At 25.4% G+C, this 22,501-nt stretch overlaps 5 protein-coding genes across 5 annotated transcripts; 2 read left to right on the top strand and 3 right to left on the bottom strand.

Moving 5' to 3' along the window:
* Window positions 1–6,348: 6,348 nt before the first annotated feature.
* Window positions 6,349–9,837, bottom strand: MKS88_005635 (BRO1 domain-containing protein; the record flags this gene model as incomplete). Its single annotated transcript, XM_067218915.1, has 5 exons — window positions 6,349–6,400; window positions 6,574–6,620; window positions 6,922–7,029; window positions 7,290–7,460; window positions 7,729–9,837. The coding sequence occupies 5 exons, from the start codon at window positions 9,835–9,837 to the stop codon at window positions 6,349–6,351; spliced, it is 2,487 nt and encodes an 828-aa protein (XP_067070843.1).
* A 4,542-nt stretch (window positions 9,838–14,379) lies between these two features.
* On the top strand, window positions 14,380–15,871 carry MKS88_005634 (uncharacterized protein; the record flags this gene model as incomplete). Its single annotated transcript, XM_067218914.1, has 4 exons — window positions 14,380–14,499; window positions 14,729–14,894; window positions 15,223–15,405; window positions 15,765–15,871. The coding sequence occupies 4 exons, from the start codon at window positions 14,380–14,382 to the stop codon at window positions 15,869–15,871; spliced, it is 576 nt and encodes a 191-aa protein (XP_067070842.1).
* Window positions 15,872–16,927: 1,056 nt separating this feature from the next.
* Window positions 16,928–18,289, bottom strand: MKS88_005633 (GTP cyclohydrolase 1; the record flags this gene model as incomplete). The annotated part of the gene is made up of 1 exon (XM_067218913.1): window positions 16,928–18,289. One exon carries the CDS (start codon window positions 18,287–18,289, stop codon window positions 16,928–16,930), a length of 1,362 nt encoding a protein of 453 aa, XP_067070841.1.
* A 1,475-nt stretch (window positions 18,290–19,764) lies between these two features.
* Window positions 19,765–20,457, top strand: MKS88_005632 (50S ribosomal protein L24; the record flags this gene model as incomplete). The annotated part of the gene is made up of 1 exon (XM_067218912.1): window positions 19,765–20,457. One exon carries the CDS (start codon window positions 19,765–19,767, stop codon window positions 20,455–20,457), a length of 693 nt encoding a protein of 230 aa, XP_067070840.1.
* Window positions 20,458–20,977: 520 nt separating this feature from the next.
* Window positions 20,978–22,054, bottom strand: MKS88_005631 (citrate/oxoglutarate carrier protein; the record flags this gene model as incomplete). Its single annotated transcript, XM_067218911.1, has 1 exon — window positions 20,978–22,054. One exon carries the CDS (start codon window positions 22,052–22,054, stop codon window positions 20,978–20,980), a length of 1,077 nt encoding a protein of 358 aa, XP_067070839.1.
* Between the last annotated feature and the right edge of the window lie 447 nt (window positions 22,055–22,501).

Here is a 22,501-nt window from a genome sequence, read left to right as displayed (position 1 = left end):
TATACGTGAGCACGTATATTCACATGTATATATCCCGGCACTCTCAAATTATTTCAGAACACGACGTTAGATTAAAATGCACGCCAAAAAATGTATATAAAGTAAATGTACGTATATATTTGTGTATATATATATACTAGGCATAAATATGTACAAAAAGAGTAGCATAAAACAAAATAGAACCGCTGAAAACGTACACAAATTTGTTGTTATAGAGAAAACTGCTCTGCTTATTATTTAAAAAAAAAAAAAAAGGAAAAGGAAAAGAAGCAATAAATGAGCTGTCACTATAAATACATAAATATATGACTGTATGGATGAATGAATGCACGACTGCATGAACGTACGAACGTATTAATTTATAAAAATTATATAAAATCAAACTGAATACGTTAATTAAATTTAAAGTTAAAATATACATATATACATAAATAATATAAATAATGAAAATAGTATAGTACACTGTGATTCCAAAAGCTCACGCGTTTACTTTGTAGGCACATATATATATATATATATATGTACGTACGTATGTATAAATTATATATCACACTACATTAAACGTTACGCATATAAAAATAAATACACAAGATGATGAGCTTAAAATATTTTCTTTGTATTCCGAAAATAAATTACTACTTAACTTCTTCTTGGTGTATAAATATATATATTGTATACATTTACATATATATATGTATATATATATTAACTAACGAAAACACTTATTTTTGTATTCTACACTAAATAAACAAGAATAATTTTGCTCATATTAATGCAAATAATTATACGCTCAAAGGGGGGTAAACGCATATATATATATATATATATATATACATACGTATTTTTATTTACAATACTCGCGGTATCACTCATACATTCATACGCATGGGTAAATAACACTTTCCTCTCTTTCAATAAATTGCATGCACACGTAAGTATATATAAACGTTTACAGGTGTTTGTAACGTACTAAAGTTCATATACGTATCTGTAATCCTGTATATTTGTTGCTCCTTTCGTTCAAAACATTTGCAAAAATTAAAGTATACTATTACTACACTATAGTACTTCACTTTCTTATTTTTTTTTTCTTTTTTCTTTACACTTGTGCAAAATTTATTGCCATAGATATGAATAATTTTAAATACATATGTATATATATACACGGTAACAAGTAATTATATTGTATGTACCCGTACATTAATACTATAATATAGAATATCTTTGTACATACTCTTTAAAAATACATTCACAATTTTTCCTTTTACTGCGAGCTTGTAAGCGTAAATGTATGTATGCATGTACGTATGTATATGTATGTACGTATGTATGTATATGCTTATTGTGTAAAAACAGCCTAAACGATCTTTTCTATTTGTATACACGTTAAAAGTATCACGACAAACATAACATATGATTCACGTATGTACAAAATATATATTCATATATACATATATATATATATATATATGTATATATGTAATATATATATGTAATATATATATGTATATTTACTTGCTTATTTTCTATATATATACATATATATATATATATATACGAAAATGGAAGGAAAAACCTACATTTAAAATACGAATTCAATAAAATACATATCAGAGTGAATTTCAACAATGCATATAATACAAGAATGTGCGTCCATCCGTAAACATATATATATATATGTTGTATATATATATGTACATATTATATGCATATAACAAAGTTTATGTATTTTTTTGCTTATGTACTACTTACATATTTTTGTTTACTATAGTACGTGAATGTAGAATATTTAAAAAAAAGAAACAAAAAGCACTTAAAAGTTAAAAATTATGCATGGAATTTTCTAATCTTGTTTACTGTTATATTCCTTTAGCTATAATTTTTATTTTTATTTTTTCCTGCTTTAAAAATCATTTATTTTCAGTTATTCTTCTTCCTTTTTCCTTTCTCTTACTTTTGCCTTCCTCTTTTGCTTCTTAATTTCTTTAATTTCTTAATTTCTTTTTTTTTTTTTTTTTTTTTTTGCTTTCCAGGGTTTTATATTGTTTATTTATATTTTGCTCATTTATTTATGCTATTTTTTTTCTTTTTTTCAGGCCTTTATTTTATGTTTTTTTTTTTTTTTTATAAATATAATATTTTTTGTAAATTTTTTAATTTTGTTTTTTTTTTTTTATATTATATTTAAAAAATTTTTTTTTTTTTTTTTTTTTTTTTTTTTTTTATATGATGAAAATGTATATATATATAATAAATATATTATATAAAACGTACATAATATATTTTATAATACAATACATAAAATACTATGCATATATATATATATATATGTACAATTATATATGTATATATATAATCATATATGTATATATATAATCATATATGTATATATATAATCATATATGTATATATATAATCATATATGTATATATATAATCATATATGTATATATATAATCATATATGTATATATATAATCATATATGTATATATATAATCTTATATGTATATATATAATCTTATATGTATATAATATAAAATATATATAATTCTTTTGCTTCCATTGGATTAACACGAACACTCATGACTGGGAATACAAAATAATCTACAAAATCCATCAACAATTCTGCAGATAATAAACCAAAAACAACAATAGCCCCGCATTTTCACTTGTGCAAAATAGGTAAAAATAAATTTAAAAAAAAAATCGTCAAGATATAGTTATTGTATTATATATATATTATATATATATAATACTGATAAACATAAATCAAAATATGTATTATTATATATTTATATATGTACTACCTCCCCAGTGCAAAAAAAAAAAAAAAAAAAAAAAAAAGAAAAAAAAAGAGTAAGTTAGTACACTCTTTTTTCCTTGAATAATTTTTTTCTTTTTGTTATTGGATTAATTCGTATGTAAAACTTTTATTATATACGGAAAAAAGCGGAGAAAGTTTATATCAATTCTTCTACCTACGAAAGCAAAAATTAAAAAAATAAACATTCGTAATATTTTCATTTATGCACTTTACATATAATATATACACATAGTTTATATTCACATAAATACTTACATAACTAATAAATATTATAAACGTATGTATGTATATATATATATATAATATATGCGCATATACATACAATGTGATCTTTTTTATTCGTACTAAATGCTATTATGACAAAATGCTAAGTATAAAGGAATGATTTATTTACATAAAAACGTAATAATATATATAATAATATGTATTATTTGTTTATGGGTATATACTATTATTCTATTACCTTCGTAGTGACTATTACTTCAACTGTGTTCTATCTTATGTAAGTCATATATTTTATACATATATATATATATATATCTATATATATATATATCTATATATATATATCTATTTGGTACGTGCCTCCTTTATTGAAATATATACGCTTGGATATGCGCAAATCTGCTATTTACTACTTCCTAAGGGTTATGTATTATTTGTATACGTATGTAATAAGAATTCCTTTTATATATAAATTATAATAAATTTATATTTTTTAAACTTATAGTTTATTAAAATTATTTATTAGAATTGCATTTTATTCATATTTTAATTAGAGTGTTTTTGTTTTAAAGTAGGTGAATAAAAATTGAGTATATTTTTAAAAAAATTTTATTATTTATATTATATAATTTTATTTTATCTTAATTTTTTTTTAATTATTTTCCTAATATTTTTATTAAAGCAGTTAGAATATTATAATATATATATATTTTTCATAGATGGTAGAAATATTTCAATGTTGTTGAAATATACATATATGTATACATATGCATACATATATATATATATAAGTACAAGTATGCTTGTTCCGTTTTTGCAAGTATAGCTGGTACCTTTTTTAATTACTAATCCCAACGTTACGGTGTACTCCTACTGCTAGAAGGGGTAAAGCGTATAAATTATAGTTACAGTATTTGTATATTATATATATATGTATATAATAGGTAGATAAATAAATTTAAATATACTTATATATTTAAATGTATGTATATATTTTTGATTTGCACCCCTATTTAATTGGTAATACATTCATAGGAAAACACTAATATACCATTGTAACCTAGCTAATAAGAATTATAATAATAGTAATACAGTAATAATAATAAAAATAATGCTATTATAAAGTACAGCTGCTGTTAATTTCCCGTATATGTCAAAGAGGGGGATAATAATATCATAGTGCTAAAATACATAGAACACATAATAAACCATAAAAAATATTTTCAAATGTAGTAAACATTAAAAAACGTTATAAACGTATAAAACCTTATAAAACCTTATAAAACCTTAAAAAACATTTAAAAGGAAAAAAAAAAAAAAAAAGTTAATTAAAATAAAATAAAATAATATGATATAAATTAAAGTAAAATAAAATAATATGATATTAATTAAAGTAAAATAAAATAATATGATATTAATTAAAGTAAAATAAAATAATATGATATAAATTAAAGTAAAATAAAATAACATGATATAAATTAAAGTAAAATAAAATAATATGATATAAATTAAAGTAAAATAAAATAAAATAAAGAAGGTATACCTCTTTTTCTTGTTTACCAATTTACCATATAATAATAAAATTTAAGTATAACAAAAAATGTAATTAGTGGGAAGATAATATTCTATGCATATTTATTTCTCATTAATGGGAAACAAAAACGTGAGTAGCTAAATTATAAAAAAAAATAAAAGTTTAAGTAAACCCCTAGTATCAGTGAAACGGTGTAGTCTTGACATGTATGTATATGTATATATATATATATATATATATATGTATGTATATATATATGTATTGTATATATGCATGTATATATGTATGTATATATGTATGTACGTACGTATGTTTGTATATTTTCATTTCATCTGTATTTCCATGAGTTACTTTTATTTGCAAATTTTTTTTTTTCTCTAGTAATAAATATTAAGAGCATAAAATTGCACTATATCTTGAATAACTGTTACGAGAGGTAGGTAGCTATAAAAGGGTATTTGTTCTGCCAACCCTTGCGTCATATGTATATTTATGCAAATGTTTTTACATATATTTATGTATGCATATAATAAGTATATAATGCTACGAGCAACCTTCTACAGAACTGTACTAAATAGCAATTCAGCAAATACCCTACGCAATGGAGTATCTTGCCCTAATTTTCTGTAAATTACATCCATAACATGATACAGCGTGTATTGGAATAATGCAACTTATGATTTGTTTTATATTTTATAACCCGAATGTTTATAAATGAAACTACGTCTTTCATACGCGTATACAACTATTCTCGTTCGATTTTATGGCCTTTTTTTCGCATCGTTCGATATTATATTAAGAACAGTGAACAAAGTTTTAATAACATAAAACAAAAACAAATTGAATATTAATATGTATGTAGGTATGTATGTTACCTTTTTTTAAAAAGATAACTGTAAAAAAAAGTTTATCCTTTCATTAAAAATAGGAAAGTATTGCATTTAGAAATATAAAAACAGTGTATAAATACAATAATTCATAGACACGGCGAAAGGCACAAACTATACTCTGTTGGTATATGTACATATTTAAAAATATGACAGGAAGTAATGCTTCTTAAATTCTGAGCTACAACATAAAGAGGAAATATATGTAGGCTTTCTACACTACCACATTCCAATTTCCTTTTTTATATTTTTGTATTTTCATTTTTATTTTATTTTCTTTTCTTACTTTTTTTTTTTTTTTATTTATTTTTTTTATTTTTTTTATTTTTTTTATTTATTTTTTTTATTTATTTTTTTTATTTATTTTTTTTTTATTTATTTTATTTATTTATTTTTTTTATATTATTTATTTTTATTTTTTTTTATTCTTTTCATTTAATCATTTCAAAACAAAACAAAGGTGCAAAAATGAAGAATCAAAATGGACGAAATAGACAAACGAAAATGTAAATAATACTCAAATGCATTATGCATACATTTGTATTTATACATGCGCATGTGCATATATATTTCCTACATACTGCCAGTTAAATTAATGGTGTTACAAAGGAAAAAACCTTTTAAGCATTTTAACTTATATAGCTGTCCACCTTCAATTCATCTTAATTTATCATATTCGTGAGTACAAAAATTATATAAAGAACAGAAAAAAATAAGAAAATAAATGACAACTACAACTACAACTACAACTACAACTACAACTACAAATGCAATTACAGCAACAGCTACAATTCCACTCACACGTACGGGACCCATATAATGATTAAAAACAATACTCATTAGTAAACTTAAAAATACTCTGAATGTCAATAAAAACCTTAACGCCTGTTGTGATAGTTCCCCTGGTAATTATTTGGAATTTGTTGTACTCTATAAAATAAGATATAAAATTAAACAAAATAAATACAACAAAACAAATACAACAAAACAAATACAACAAAACAAATACAACAAAACAAATACAACAGAAAAAAAACAAAGAAACAAACAATCCGTTAACATAAAAAAATATATGCAAAAGAATAAACAAACAAACGCTTAACCTTATATTCGACCGTTCGCGCTCCCTCATATATATGTATCTATTTATCTGAAAGAGAAAAAAAAAAAAATAATAATAATAATAATAATATAAAAATAAAAATAAAAGGCGTACACAATGTGCGACAACTCCTATGCATACATATGGCATTTCATGCACATCACAGCTGTAAATATAAATATATATACATATATATAATATATATATATATATATATATATATATATATATATATATAATTATATATATATATATATATTATATATATATTTATATGTTTTTTTGTTTGTGTTTGTGTGTGCGCGAACATATGACTATATATGCCCCCACTGAGCAATTGTTTTCTTACGTCATCCTTAAGCATAAGCGAATTTTTCAAAGTAAATGAATTCTTCTTATGCATCTCATTTAATTTGTCAAAATTTTTCTTAAGCTCATTAATGAACTTGTTAAGGTCCTGTCAAAGAGGGGTGGAAGAGAAAATATGCACCTTGTGAGATGAATTAATGTGTGCATATGTGCACGATTAACAGGTTTGTATATATATATATACAGACATATATACACAGTCAGGTACATACACACGTACGTATATATACATACATAAGCAGGTAAATTTATACCCACGTACATACGTACATACGCAAGTGCACATATACGCTGATGCACATATGTACGCCCAGGAGACGCATGCATAGCTTGGCCTCGTCAACTTACTTCAACGGCCTTGAAGTTGTCAAGTTTATTATACTCGTGGTAGTAGTCATAAAATTGATTGAGATCCCTTTCAAAAGTTGAAACGTTTTCCTCTAATTTTATTTTTTTTGCATTTAATAACCCCTTTTGCTTTTCCAGTATCTCATTCAGCTTGTCACTATCATTTTCTTCCTAAAAAAAAATGTTTATATATATATATATATATATATATATACGTGTATGCATATCAATGTATGTATATCGATATATGTATACATCTCCCACGCCAACAGTTGGGCTTCTTTTGCGCCAGTGCACATTTTCTACACTTGGAAGAATGGTTTCACATAGTGTAGAGGCATTTCAAGAAAGCATTTTCTGCTGCCGTTATTGCTCATACTGTAAGATGCGCACACATACAATAACATATGCATCTGAGCCCCTGCTCCCTATATATTACCGTTATAGCGTTGAGAAAATAGTCGTGAAGACTGTTTTTTATCTCGGCTAAGTCTTCCTCGAATTTGGCTAGCTGTATACTCAAAGAAAAATAAATAGATATGATGACGAAAAAAAGCTTTTCCTCTGAGTGAACATTAATATACTTGCTTAACGTGCTGTAATGAAACAAGGTCTGATTATTAATATTGTTCTGCATTGCAAAGGATAAATTATTACTTTTTAGAAAATTATAAAAATCAGTATAATTCAAAGAAGGAGTATTAGTATTAGTTGGATTTTCTTGAATATCACCTACACTACTACTAGCTGAGTTAGAATACCTTTCTTTTTCCTTCTCTCTATCTTCAGAGAGCAAATTTTTATAAAATAAATATTCACTATCTAATGAGTTTATATTTACATTAGTATAATTATTAAGTTCATCAACTATGAAACGGAAAAAGTTTGATATATCATCCATTTCGCACACTTGAAGAGTCGAATAATTATTTTCCAAAAATTTTGTAAACCCTTGAATACTTTTTTCTAATTCCTCTGAATCCTTTTTAAAATTATTTAAATGAAATAAAAAAGTGTTATATGAATTTATAGATTCTTGGTTGATACCTACATTGACATATTTTTTTTGAAATTCGACATGATTTTTATGTTCCATTGCTAAACTATTTTCTGTTTGTATTAATATATCTTTTAAATTTTTGTCAATATTTATAAGGACATTTAAATTGTTATCAAATAAAGTTGGATTGTATAGCTGTTTAATTTTATTATATGTGTTTATGATAACATTATTTAGTGTTTGTAGTATATTCTTCCTACAGGATAAATTTATTAATTTATATTGATCATTTAGGCTTAAATAATTCTTATTGTAAAAATCGTACAGTGTTAATGCTTCACTGTTATATTGATTATACACCTGTTTAGCTTTATCATTAAATAGAAGTTTTAAATTGTTAGAAATATTTTTTTTTATATACAAATTTGATATGTCTACATTTTTTAATTTAATAACTTCCGTACCTTTAATAGGATATAAACTCTCATAAGATGGTATGATTTCAAAATATATATTTTGATTTTCATATTCGAAATATTCTAACGCTTTAATAATTTTTTCTCTTAAGGAAATTATATTAACATTAAGATTATACTTCTTGCACAGATCAACTCCTCTATTTATATTATCTAAACTATATTTCAATCTGCATATAATTTCAGCTATTTTATCCTCTTCATATTTTTGAACACTTACTTCTTCTTTATGGGGACATAATTGAGCATATTTCAAAGCCATATGGTAGTTACTTATACTTATAAAAATTATTTGATTTACCTGTACAAAATTGTAAAAATTGCCATTAGTATTTCTTATATACTGTAAATTATTCTTCGCTACATAAAAATTACTCGATTGTTTAAACACATCCAGCATTATCTTTCCATCTAAACAAGTTAGCGCATTGTTAAAATGTGTATATATGTTATAGGATAATTTTGCCAATAAATTTCTTTTGTATTTTTTCAATATAGCTGTATTATAAAACATATTTTCATGATATGCTAGTGAAATACATAAAAAAATATAGCTACTTATACAATTGATATCCGTCAGTTCTTCCAACTTCTCGTCATTCATATTTTGAAATAGATAATTAAATACATCCACAATTTCGTTAGACATTTTATTTAACAATTTTATATTATCCTCCGAGTCTTTCTTTATTTTCAATATATTCGTACTTATTAAACCTATGTTATATATTATTAACACATTTTCTTGCTCAAATGCGTACTCTACTTTTTTATTCTTTTCAAATACATCATTTGTATATAATACTTTCTTTTTCTCTTTTAACAATTTTTTTTTTTTAAACGTTTCAAAAAAAAATAAATATTCTTTGTATAACCTTAATAAATTACTATTCATTCCTCTATACTGCTCTACCATTATTCTCGTCCTGAGGTTTGTAAAATTTCCTATCTCCTCGTCGAAGTTATATTCATAATTTGTGCTTAGCTCCCTCAAATTTCTGTATATTACTTTGCCTATATTTATCTTGTCATAAAGGTACTTCAAGTTGGCCCAGTCTGAAACTACCTGCATAGCGATTATTTTTGCGGCACTCAGGAGTATACAAGTGTATATACGTGTGTGTATATGTGCGTATATGTGTGTATATATTTGCGTATATATTAGTACGTTTCTTTTTGTACATTTGACTGAGTCCCTGTCAATAAGCAAGTGCATACACAAGCCTTTCACGTGAAGAGCCAATCTGTCCTGTGCACGCAGATATGTACACATGCATACATTAGCCTAATTATTATTCTCCTAATGATGAAGAGGAGAACGGACAAAACGACAATTCACAAATAGACTGATCGAATAACCCAACAAATGGTCTATTGGATGCTCTATTAAACGTTCTATTAAGGGTTCTATGGAATATCCTGTCGAGTATATTACTGGATAACCTATTATATATTCTATCAAATATCTAGTCAAATATCCTATGGACGATTTCTTCCAATATCTTTCCAACTGTCTTATCGAGCTAAAAGCAGAAGAGACAAAACAACAAAGTGCATGTTCATGGGATATCTCTTTGCTTCGAACAGTCGCAAACGTATGAAGGCGTTTTGTAAATATGCTTATTGTATACACAAAATAGATGAGCACAACTAAAAATTTTCCTCTCCACCCGGCTTCAGTAGACTCGGGGTGCAGAAAAAAAAATTAAGTGAAAACGCTAAAAAAACGTAAACAAGATGAAAATACGTAAAAAATAGGAACAAAATGGTGAATTGAATGAATAAATGAACAGATAAACAAATGAACAGATAAACAAATGAACAGGTGAACAAATGAACAAGTGAACAAATGAACAGGTGAACAAATGAACAGGTGAACAAATGAACAAATAAAAAGATAAACAAATTAATAAACAAATTAATAAACAAATTAACAAATGAACAAATTAATGAACAATTGAACAAATGAACAATTGAACAAATAAAAAGATAAACAAATTAATAAACAAATTAACAGATGAACAAATTAATGAACAATTTAACAAATGAACAAATGAACAGACGAATAGATGAACACATAAACAAATTAATGAACAAATTAACAAAATGGCAAAATAAATGAATAAGAGAATAAAAAAATTGCATGGAAAATTTAACCAAACAAAAATCCAGTAACAAGAATGTTCATTCGCTTTAACATATGAATATGTTCACTTAATAATAACATATAACTCGTAAATTTTTTTATTTTTATTTTTATTTTATTTTTTTTACATTATGTAAGATATTAAAACGCGCACAATTTTGTTGAAGTAGCTTGGACATTTATTTTGGGATAAAAATTGACCTCACACTATTGTATGAACATGATTTTTTTTACATAACGTGTATATACGTTAATGTGTACACATATGCGGGTGTATGTGTGTATGTATATACGTACGGATGTATTTACGTGTGAAGCATTTTTATGTGCATATGTGTACACATGCGAAATTCGCCAACGTTTAACAGTTTATTTTAGGTACAAATTTTTAATTGATTAAAAAAAAAAAATAAAAAAAAAATTTTTTTAGCGCACAAATTAGTAGTTACACAGTACATATGACGCATATGTTATATTCATCTGATGCTTATGTGATACTCATCTGATGCTTATGCGATGCTTATATGATGCTTATGCGATGCTTATATGATGCTTATGCGATGCTTATATGATGCTTATGCGATGCTTATATGATGCTTATGCGATGCTTATATGATGCTTATGCGATGCTTATATGATGCTTATGCGATGCTTATATGATCTCCCTTTTCTTTTTTTTTTTTTTTTTTTTTTTTCTTATAGAGCGTATAAACAATACATAGGAAACAATTTTTTTCCTCTTTTTTAGTAATGACAGAGATATATTTTTTCCCCGATTTTGTTTTAATTTTTTAAAAAGTAAAATGGGGCATCAAAATGACAGAACATCAAAGAGGATGATGACAATTATGTAAAAGGAAAATGTTTTAATCTACTCAAAAGCGGAAATAACAGAAGAAAAAAAAAAAAAAAATTAAACAATTAAAATAGGACACGGTTAAAACATTAGTTGGTTTTCTAATACTTTAGCTGCAAAGCCTGTTCATTATATTAGAAACATACACCTCACTCAGTTACACAGCTGCGCGAACATAATGCTTTGCTATAATCTACATATGAAGGAAATTTTTTTTTTTCTTTTTTGTTGAACATTCACCTATAACGAAGGGAAATGAAATTTGGTGCCATAATACATGTTATATTTTCATACTAGCACAATATTCTTTTAAGAATTGTTCTAATATATCTATTGAACAAGAAAAAAAAAATTAAAAAAAAAAAATTAAAAAAAAAAAATGATAAAATAAAAATAAAACGAAACAGAACAAAACGAAACAGAACAAAACGAAACAGAACAAAACGAAACAGATCAAAACAAAACAGATCAAAACAAAACAGACCAAAACAGAACAGACCAAAACAGAACAAAACCCCTTTTTAAATATTGTCAAGACAGGGTGGACCTATATAATAAAATAACAATATTTCAATTTGCAAAAAAGGCAGAGCATTTTTTTTCCTAATTTAAAAATGAAATAGGAGTTAGAGAAGAGTATAATAATCATTACGTTAATGTTTATATTACTATGCTAATACTTATGTGTGTATATCACACTGATACATGCGTATTTATGTGGGGCTTAACTGTTTTACTATATCAAGTGAGAATATAAAAGAATCCTCTCTAAATAATATTAAACTATTTTTAGGTTTCTTAATCACAATAGTACATGCAAATTTTGAAGAAATAACAGTGCCAACTTACTATTTTAAAACAATTCATATAATGGAAAAACATTCCTTTTGGTCTTTATCAATTTTAATACATGCGTTCAAAATACAAGATATAAAGGAGATAGGTAACAGCCATTATTTACTATATTTTATTACATCCTTTGTTCTCTTCGTTTAATTGTGTAATAATACTATTTTTAGAGAAACTTATTTTGGTCCTGCATCCCCCACCATGCAATTTATTCTTTTCATACAAACCACAAATATCAATTTTGTTTATTTTGTTTTTTCTTATTTTGTCGTGTTTTACTTTGCTTTATTATGCTATATTTCGCTTTATTATGCTATATTTCGCTTTATTATGCTATATTTCGCTTTATTATGCTATATTTCGCTTTATTATGCTATATTTCGCTTTATTATGCTATATTTCGCTTTATTATGCTATATTTCGCTTTATTATGCTATATTTCGCTTTATTTTGCTTTATTTTGCTTTATTTTGCTTTATTATGCTTTATTATGCTTTATTATGCTTTATTATGCTTTATTATGCTTTATTATGTTTTATTTTTCTATGTTTTATTCTCCCATTTTTGAACGGCTTATCAAGCTTTGTTTAACATTAAGAACAACAAAACCCAAGTAAATAATTTTAATAACTATCCAAATAAAATAAATTAACATAATATTATACGACTCCTTTTGGATTTAATTAAATCATAAGTTGAATTGTTTTTATTTCTGTACACTTGTCTGTTAATGTGCAATATGTTCCTTGTCGAATTGTAAAGCAAAATTTTAAAATTCGTATGATACGTAAGAATGTGAATGTATATATATGTACATGTTTACATATGTACATGTTTATGTATATATATATTTGTGTATGTCTGGGGAAACTAAACAAATTTCCCCTTAAGCATTAAAGAGATATACAGTTTGATACATATACCCTGAACTGTTCAATTTTATTCTTTATTATGGTCATCCTTAACGCTAATTTTTGTTTTTCCTCTTATAACGTTTACTCCAAATATGGGGGGGGTGTTCATAAAAATATTGCATTGTACACATGTGTACATGTATGTGCATACATGTTTGTATATACATATTATTCGTAAATGCGTATTATGGTAAATCAATAGGTGTATGTATACATATATGCGTACGTAATTGTACGTATGCGCCAAAAACTGACTTATAAGACAATCAAAATTAAGCAGTTTTTTTCTAAAGGATGAAAAGAAACGGTGCTAATTTTCGCATTCTTAACAAAATAGAAATGCATAATTTAATATTCAGTAGAGGTCTAAGCAATAAACCGTTAAACATCGTTAAGTATGCAATAAAATACCACTAAAAATATAAAAAAAAAAAGAAAGATATATATGTATATATATATATTTATATATATTTATATTTATATATTTATTTAAAAAAAAAAAAAAAAGCAAAAAACGTTTACCTTTTTTTTTTTTTTTTTTTTTTTTCTAATTTATTATATAAAAAAATAATTTTAATTCTTTTAAAATTTACCTTTTAAAAAAAGCATGTACGCAAGCATAGACAAATCGGCTGCATACATGGCTACATGTACATATATGCATATATATATATGCATGTGTTTGCATATACATATATATATATGTATATACATGTATATATACGCATATACCTGTATGTATACAAAGTGTACACTCATTTTGAACGTGAATATTTTCCTTCTTTTTTTTTTTTATTTTTTTTAAATTTGTAAATTTTTAAATACTTCCCCCCTTGGTTATAAAATAAAATGGATATATTCAACTGTCAGTATTGCTCAATATCCCCTTTCGATTTCATTTTAGGTTTTATATATGGTGAAAAACCACCCGAAAAAGATGAAAAAAAGAGCTCGAACGTAACATATGATGTAACATTAAAAAAAAAAAAAATTGCAAAACGAAATAGAATAAAATAAAACAACGCAATCTATACACATAAATTTGTACTTATAAATGTGCACAGGTATGTGCAGGTGTGCGCAAGTATGCTCATATGTTTAAAAAGAATGCATATACATATACATCTACATATACATATATATAAATACATACGCATATATTTATGTACGTATCTCCTGTTTTAAAATTTCTATATAGAATAGCAGCAGTAATAATGTATCCCAAGTAGTATCAAAAGTAGGAGAAGAAATAGAAAAAAGATCGACAAATGAAATTCTACTTTTATGCAGAGCTTGGGAAAATTATGTTCATCCAAGGGCCAAAGAATACTGGAAAGACTCACAGCAACTTCAAAACATTCTATGTACTAAAAAAGACAAAATGACAAAAGTTTAATATTCATGAGAAGTTTATATTGATAAGGGACTTATATTTGATAAGAGCTTCATATTTATGATAATTGCATGTAGAATAAAATCAAAAATTAACTTAAAAATAATTGTTCAAAGAGAAAAAACAAGTACATTTATACACAGGCATTCCATCACATGCACCCATATGTTTGCGTGAATGCATATACGTATGTATACGTGTAGGTGTTCTTGTGTGGGCTTTCCGTACGAACGAGCAATAGCACACACAATAGTAACAAAATCAAAGTGCATTTTTTTTTTTTTTTTTTTTTTTTATAGGTAAAATTGCCAGTGGTATTACAAAAAATGACGACCCAATTTTAGGAGATGATTACGCATGCGTTTTTTGGTATGGAGATAAAAATAAAAATGATAACTTTCCAATCATATCAGTTAAAAAGGGGAATGACAATGTCGAAACGATTACTTATGTTAACAGGGTCCTTATATTTCTTTATGCAGGTTTATCTCTTTTTTTATATATTTATGCGCATATTGTGTGTATACAAGCACTACCAAGTTTAGTGTATCATATTTTTCCGTAAAAAATGTACACATATGTATATATGCATATATATATGCATATATATATGTATATGTGTATATATGTATATATGTATATATGTATATATGTATATGTGTATATATGTATATGTGTATATATGTATATGTGTATATATGTATGTGTGTATATATGTACATGTGTATATATGTACATGTGTATATATATATGCATGAGCGCGTATGGATACTCTTCACCATATATGAGAATATTATACTGCACATTACATTTCATTATATTTATCTTCAAATCGTTACAGATGAAGCTAGTTTTCAGGAGTTACAGAAAAAACCAAAAAAAGCTTTTACAATGGCATGTGGGAATATAAACTGCATCAACTTGACACACATTTCTTTAGATGATTAGCAAAGGGAAAATAGATGGACGAGACATAAGGGGAAGAAAAAAAAAAAAAGGGGGGAGAGTGATAAAAGGGAAACATTAATTATCGAAGTAGTAACAATAAAAGGATCTTGGGTATATAAGTTAATTGATATAAAACCAAACAACATAATATGGTACTTTAATAAACTTACGCACTTAATTCAGTAAACCAAGGGAATAACTCAAATTTTGTCATTGAATACGCGCCAAAAAATTAAGTGAAATAAGCAAAACAAAACGAAATAAAACAAAGTAAAACAAAATGAAGCAATATAAATGCCTATTTACGAACAATGTGAACGTCGTTAACATTTAGTACGCACATGTCTACGATTTCAAGGAACTCTATGCACAGTCCTTAAAAGACGACTTCTTCTATTTGTACTTTAATTTTACACAATTTTTTAAAAATTCAGCCATAACTTTTAAAGCACGCTATAAAAATTTTGTTTGTACATACATGTCAACCTATGTGTGTACGTATATGTATGTGCATTTTTTTTTTTATGTAATTTGAAGTTTGGTATACATATATATATGTATATATATGTGTATAAACCTATATATAAATGTATGTATGTTATGTTATTACATTTTATGTACTTTTTAACTCCACATTTTTAATTCCTTTTTTTTTTTAATAAACGACGTGTTGTTTTAAATATATATATATGTATATGTGAATGCATATATGTTTTTCTTTTTACCTTTTTCTACTGAGACAAATAAATTTAATTTTTAACAAAAAAATATATTAGAAATAAAAACAAAAAAAAAAAAAAAAAGGGACAAGGAAAAGGATAAGCGGCTTTACTTTTATGAAGGAATAATTTATAATGAAAAATATTGTGCGTATTTGTAAATCCGCGCGTTAAACAAAGAGGAAAATTTTTTAGCTATAATTATGATTGCCGGTAATTCTCCATACACATATATACGTACGTATATATATATATATATATATATATATATATATATATATATATGAGGGGCATGTGCACGAGGTAAAAGTTAATTATATGTTAATACATATTCTTTTTAATTTTCCTTGGTAATGTCGTCGCAGGTAGCATTACTCTCCTTTTTAGCAGAATTGTTTATATTTACATTTTTAACATTAGTGCTATTTTTACTTTGATAATATGCTTGAGTGACGGTCCTTGCATCATGTTCCTTCACTCCACGCATACTAACACACATATGTTTAGCTACGATAGTAACATGAATACTTAAAGGTTTTAAATATTTCTTTAAAGCACTGCAAATATCATTGGTCAGATCTTCTTGTAACTGTAGTCTTCTAGAAAAAACATCAACTATTCTAGAAAACTTGGATAATCCTAAAATATATTTATTTGGTACATATTCAATATCACAGTTTCCTTCAAATGGTAGTAAATGATGTTTACATAACGAGTATACACGAATACTTGTTATTTTTATTACGGATTTATTTTTATATTTTCTTTTATATATAGATTTTTCAATTAATTTTTCTATATCGGCTATGTAACCTTCAGTTAAGAATAAAAATGTTTTGGCAAATCTTCTGTATGTTCTTTTTAAAATATCGTTTTTGGGTATATTTGATGCAAGTAATATATTGTAAATATTATTACTTATATCAGAAATTTGCTTTTTTACTATTTCGGGGTTGCTACCTGCCCTCACATTGTTATCTCGATCAAAATATTCGTTACATTTGTTATTTTGCATACCTCCTTCTTCTTTATGTTCATCTTTATCTTTTTCTTCTTCGTGTTCGTCTTCATGTTCGTCTTCATCTTCGTCTTCATGTTCGTCTTCATCTTCGTCTTCATCTTCTTCATTTACCTTTTCGTGTACTTCCATCTTCTCCCCTTCGCATCCCTCGTTCAAGCGACTTTTTCTTTGTTTCTTAACGTCGTTACTACTATTTTCACTGTAGTGCACCTTTTTACATTTATTAGAGTAAAATAAAGAATTCCCTTCATTGTTATCTTTTCTATGCTCACTTTTCACATTCCCAGAGCTACTAATGGAGAGGATGTTACTACCTGTGTTGAGAGTAACATCAATAGTTGTCTGCCTTAAGCGGTACTTTTTGCCTCGACTCTCATCGGTAGCATTATTATTATAATTACAATTATAAATATTATCATTATAATTATTACTGTTGTTGCTTCTACTTCCTACAGGTGGGTGATGATGTACCACCTTCTTTTCACTTTTCATCAAACCGTTGTTCATTGTTTCTATGCTTAAATTTGAAATGTTTCTTTCACTCTCCTCAGCATTTCTAATAATATCTTTTTCTTTTATATTTGATAAGGAGTCACTGTCGCCAACTCTTTTTATGTCATACTTGTCGACACTTTCGTCAATTTTTACACTGCCATTAAATACAATGGGCCTCACCATATTTCAGGCGTTTTCGTTTTTCTCAAACGGGAGAATCGTACATACATATACATATATATATGTATACATATATGCGTATAAATGTATGCGAATATATCGATACGTATAAATCTATAATTATATACCTAATAAAAAAAGAAAAATAGGAATAGAAACATCTATCCATATATATATGGACACATGTAACTATACCTATATATATATTATATATATATATATATATATATATATATATATATATATATATATATATGTATGTATATATATATATATATATATGTATGTATACAATTTATATATTTAATCATCTATACTTATACAAATGCTTATGAATTCGTATTTAGTAATATATATTATTCTATGTTCTTACGTTTAGAAATTATTAAAAAAAAAAAAAAAAAAAAAATTCTCTAATGTTTATTTTTTAAAATTTTAATTTAAATAAAATAGTTAATGGATATATTGCAATTTTCAAATAGCTACTTTGTTCCACTTTTAGTATTCAAAAGGGGCTACATGCCCTTCTTATATGTAGGCCATACGCATAAATATGTGTGTATATATATTTATATAAGTTACGGACTTATGCTTCTCTATACGTCCAACGTTACCTTTTCTAGCCCTCCTTATTTTCAATATATTTTTTTCTTACTCTCCCTACCTTATGTGTAAAATAGTACTGCCACTTTTGGGGCTAAAATATGTACAGTATAAAATAGATAACATAGTCACACGCGTACTATGTTTTCTAATATAATAGAATAAATTATGTACGTACAAATAAATGTTCAGCCGTTGGCATATATATATATATATATATATATAATTATATATAAACACATAAAGTAAACAAATTTACGTTGGTAATTCTTATATATATATATATATATTATATATATATATATATATATATATGTATGTATATGTTTACACATACGTACATGCATTCATGTACGTGTAAAAAATAGCTGGCGAACAATGGAGCTTAAGAAATGTACGTTACAATTTTTTTATGCGCAAATTTTAAAACGAAAATAATAATGAATATGGGATACTCATATATGCAGTCGTAAGCATAATTTAAAAGTGCACAAATTATGTAATAAAAAAGAAAAAAAAATGAAATGGAATGGAATTAAACAAATAAAATGAATGAAATGATGTGAAACATATAAAATGAAATGATATGAAACAAATAAAATGATGTGAAACAAATAAAATGAATGAAATGATGTGAAACATATAAAATGAATGAAATGATGTGAAACATATAAAATGAAATAATATGAAGTAATTGAAATGAAAAAAGTGAATGATATAAATTAATGAAATGAAGCAAACGAATGGAACAAATGACATTAAGCTAACAAAGGAAACATCCGTACGTGATATATATATATATATATAGATATATATATATGCTCTTGTACGTATAATAACAACCTTAATATTTAAAAAAGAGCAAAAAAATAAAAATGTCGAGGTACGTAAAATATTTCGTTCAAGCCAAAAAACTTGATAAAAGAAAAAGAAAATATTATAAACTTGATTTTTTGGAAATGAGCAAGGAATTAAGTATTCCTTTTCCCTTACGAGAACAAAATCAACCGAAAAGATTAGATTTATCAAAATATTTAAATATCGAAGTAGGTGATTTAGTTAAAGTCTTATATGGACCAGACAAAGATAAAGAAGGCATAATATTAAATATTAACCCAAAAAAAAATACAGTAATTGTTGATGGATGTAATATGAAAAAATCAGCTTGGAATGTTATAGACAAAAAAGGATCAATTATAACACAAGAAATGCCTATTCATATAACAAATGTTTCTATACTCGATCCAATAAATAAAAAGCCTACAGTAGTTAAAAGAAGGTATATGATGAATGGAGAGTGTGTAAGAATATCTAAAATTTCCGGCTGTGCAATGCCTGAACCGGTTAATAAAAATATGTTGAAAGAACAAAACAATTATGAATTGTTCATGCAAAAAAAAAAAATTGGTCCACCCATAAAAGACATTTATGCCGAAAAGGATCGCAAAAATTTCAATCTTTTAAAAAAAATTACATATGAAATAAAAAGAAAAAGGTTTTACGAAATGAAGAATTTTTTTAAAACAGATCACGAAGGTGATAAAAGCGGTAGGGTTGAAGTTTCGTAGCATTTTCGTATTGATGTGAAGTTGGAATTAAGTAGCTGCATAATTTAAAAAGGGGGAAGTATATACATATATATATACCCCTTTTAATTTAAAGAAAAAATATGTCCATTTATATATTGCATATAAAAGGGCAAGTAATCTTTTTTTTGTGTATTTTTTTCTTTATTTCACACAAGCATTTTTGAACGTGAAAAGTTTTATAAGCTGTTTATAGATACCTTTACATCAATTTTAAAGTGTAATCCTTTTCTTTGTAAAGATACGCAAATTTTTATGCCCTTGCGAAAATAATAATAATAACGCAAATATCAAAATCAACAAGAGTGAAATATTATAGACTTATGTTTTAAAAAAAAAAAAAAAAAAAAAAGGTATACATGAAAATTTCTCAATATTTGAAGTAACAAGGAGTTATGATAAACATCTACATATATATTAGCGCAAAAGCAAAAATGTTCACGAGTGCATTTAACTTAATTCCTCCTTTAATTTATTTAAGATATAGTAGAAAAAAATATAATTAAAAATATTTATTTAAAATTTTAACTCCAGTGACCATAAATAAGGTTTGCCAAATGCATAAGAAGCAACGAGGTATGACTCCTTTATATAGATACAAAACACCCCCTTCTTTATATATGTTAATCAACGATTGAGAAAATGTTAACTTTATATTATTATTTGCATTATTCTGCATGTACACTCTGACTACATCAAATGGATTATTCCAAACCGATAGCGCTCCACCAAGAACACCACAAATTATTTCTTCTGATGTGTTCAAATCAGAATAGCTGTTTTTATTTTTATTCATTAAATGGACTTTACTTGCATCCATTTCAGTTTGTACTTTGTTAATATGCCCACTTTTATTTATTATAGCATTTTTATTATTACATTTATTTTTATCATAATTATTATGTTCACCATTATTATAATTATTATTATACTTATTATTGTCATTTTTATTGCTATTATTATTGCTGTTGTTATAACTAATGTTTACACTATTACTTATATTATTAGCATCATTATTATTTTCATTATTACTATTATTTCTTTTCGCTGTTTTATCCTTACACTGAATGAACACATTTCTAATAAATTCTGTTATGCCTTGTCTACTGGCCCAGTTTGTGCCTTGTCTTAAGCACATAGCAGTATTACCTTTATATAAAGTAGTAATGCCAGTATTTTTAAAAATATATAAAAGTTTTTCCTTATAGTTTATTTTTTTATCAATACTGGCTGTTATAAAAAAGGTACAAGGAGACATAACTAGTGATTGACAGATACCACCACAAGCTCCACCAATAAATCCACTTGTTGTTTTATTAATATTTAAATCATTGCAAAATTTTATTATCTTTTCCTTTGATAATAACAAAACAGCTCCCTTACTACCACTCTCTACTAGTTTTGCATAAAAACCCGCATAAAATTGTCCTAACCCTTTATTATAAATATTTATAAACGATTTAACGGTATTTTCATTTCTATAAATACACATTCTTGTTTTCCATACTTCTAGTGGCATACCTAATGTTGCCGTTTCTAAGCAGTGAAGAATAGATCCATTTATTAAATCTTTACTCATTTCTTATAAGTGCGCTTTTTTTATTTTTTATTTTTTATTTTTTTTTCACCTTCCCTTTGTTACCATTTAAAGGATTAACGGATGTATGAATGTTTAAAGAATATATTAGTACGTGATTATGACTTAGGCAACAAGCTCACTGGCCTTATGATCATTAAAAAAAATATATATATATATATATATATATATGTATAATTAACGTAGATGATGTGGTTATTGTGCGTAATGCTGCTAATGCGGTTTAGGTGGTTAATATGGTTCATATAGTTAATTCAATATGTATAGAAAATATAAAAAAAGTAATGTACTCATAAAATGAAGCACAAAGCGCAGGTAGCTAAATAGGACAACTGAAATTTGAAGTAAAAGAAGAGACAGTTAGAAGTATTGTTAAATGATGCCTAATATTATATGTCATTACAATTGTTAACAAAAGTACTTATAGGT

Source organism: Plasmodium brasilianum, chromosome 14, assembly GCF_023973825.1.
Source record: "Plasmodium brasilianum strain Bolivian I chromosome 14, whole genome shotgun sequence".
In the NCBI taxonomy this organism is placed as follows: Eukaryota; Apicomplexa; class Aconoidasida; order Haemosporida; family Plasmodiidae; genus Plasmodium; species Plasmodium brasilianum.
Note: the sequence above shows the minus strand (reverse complement) of the source record. Positions and strands in the feature narration are given on the sequence as shown.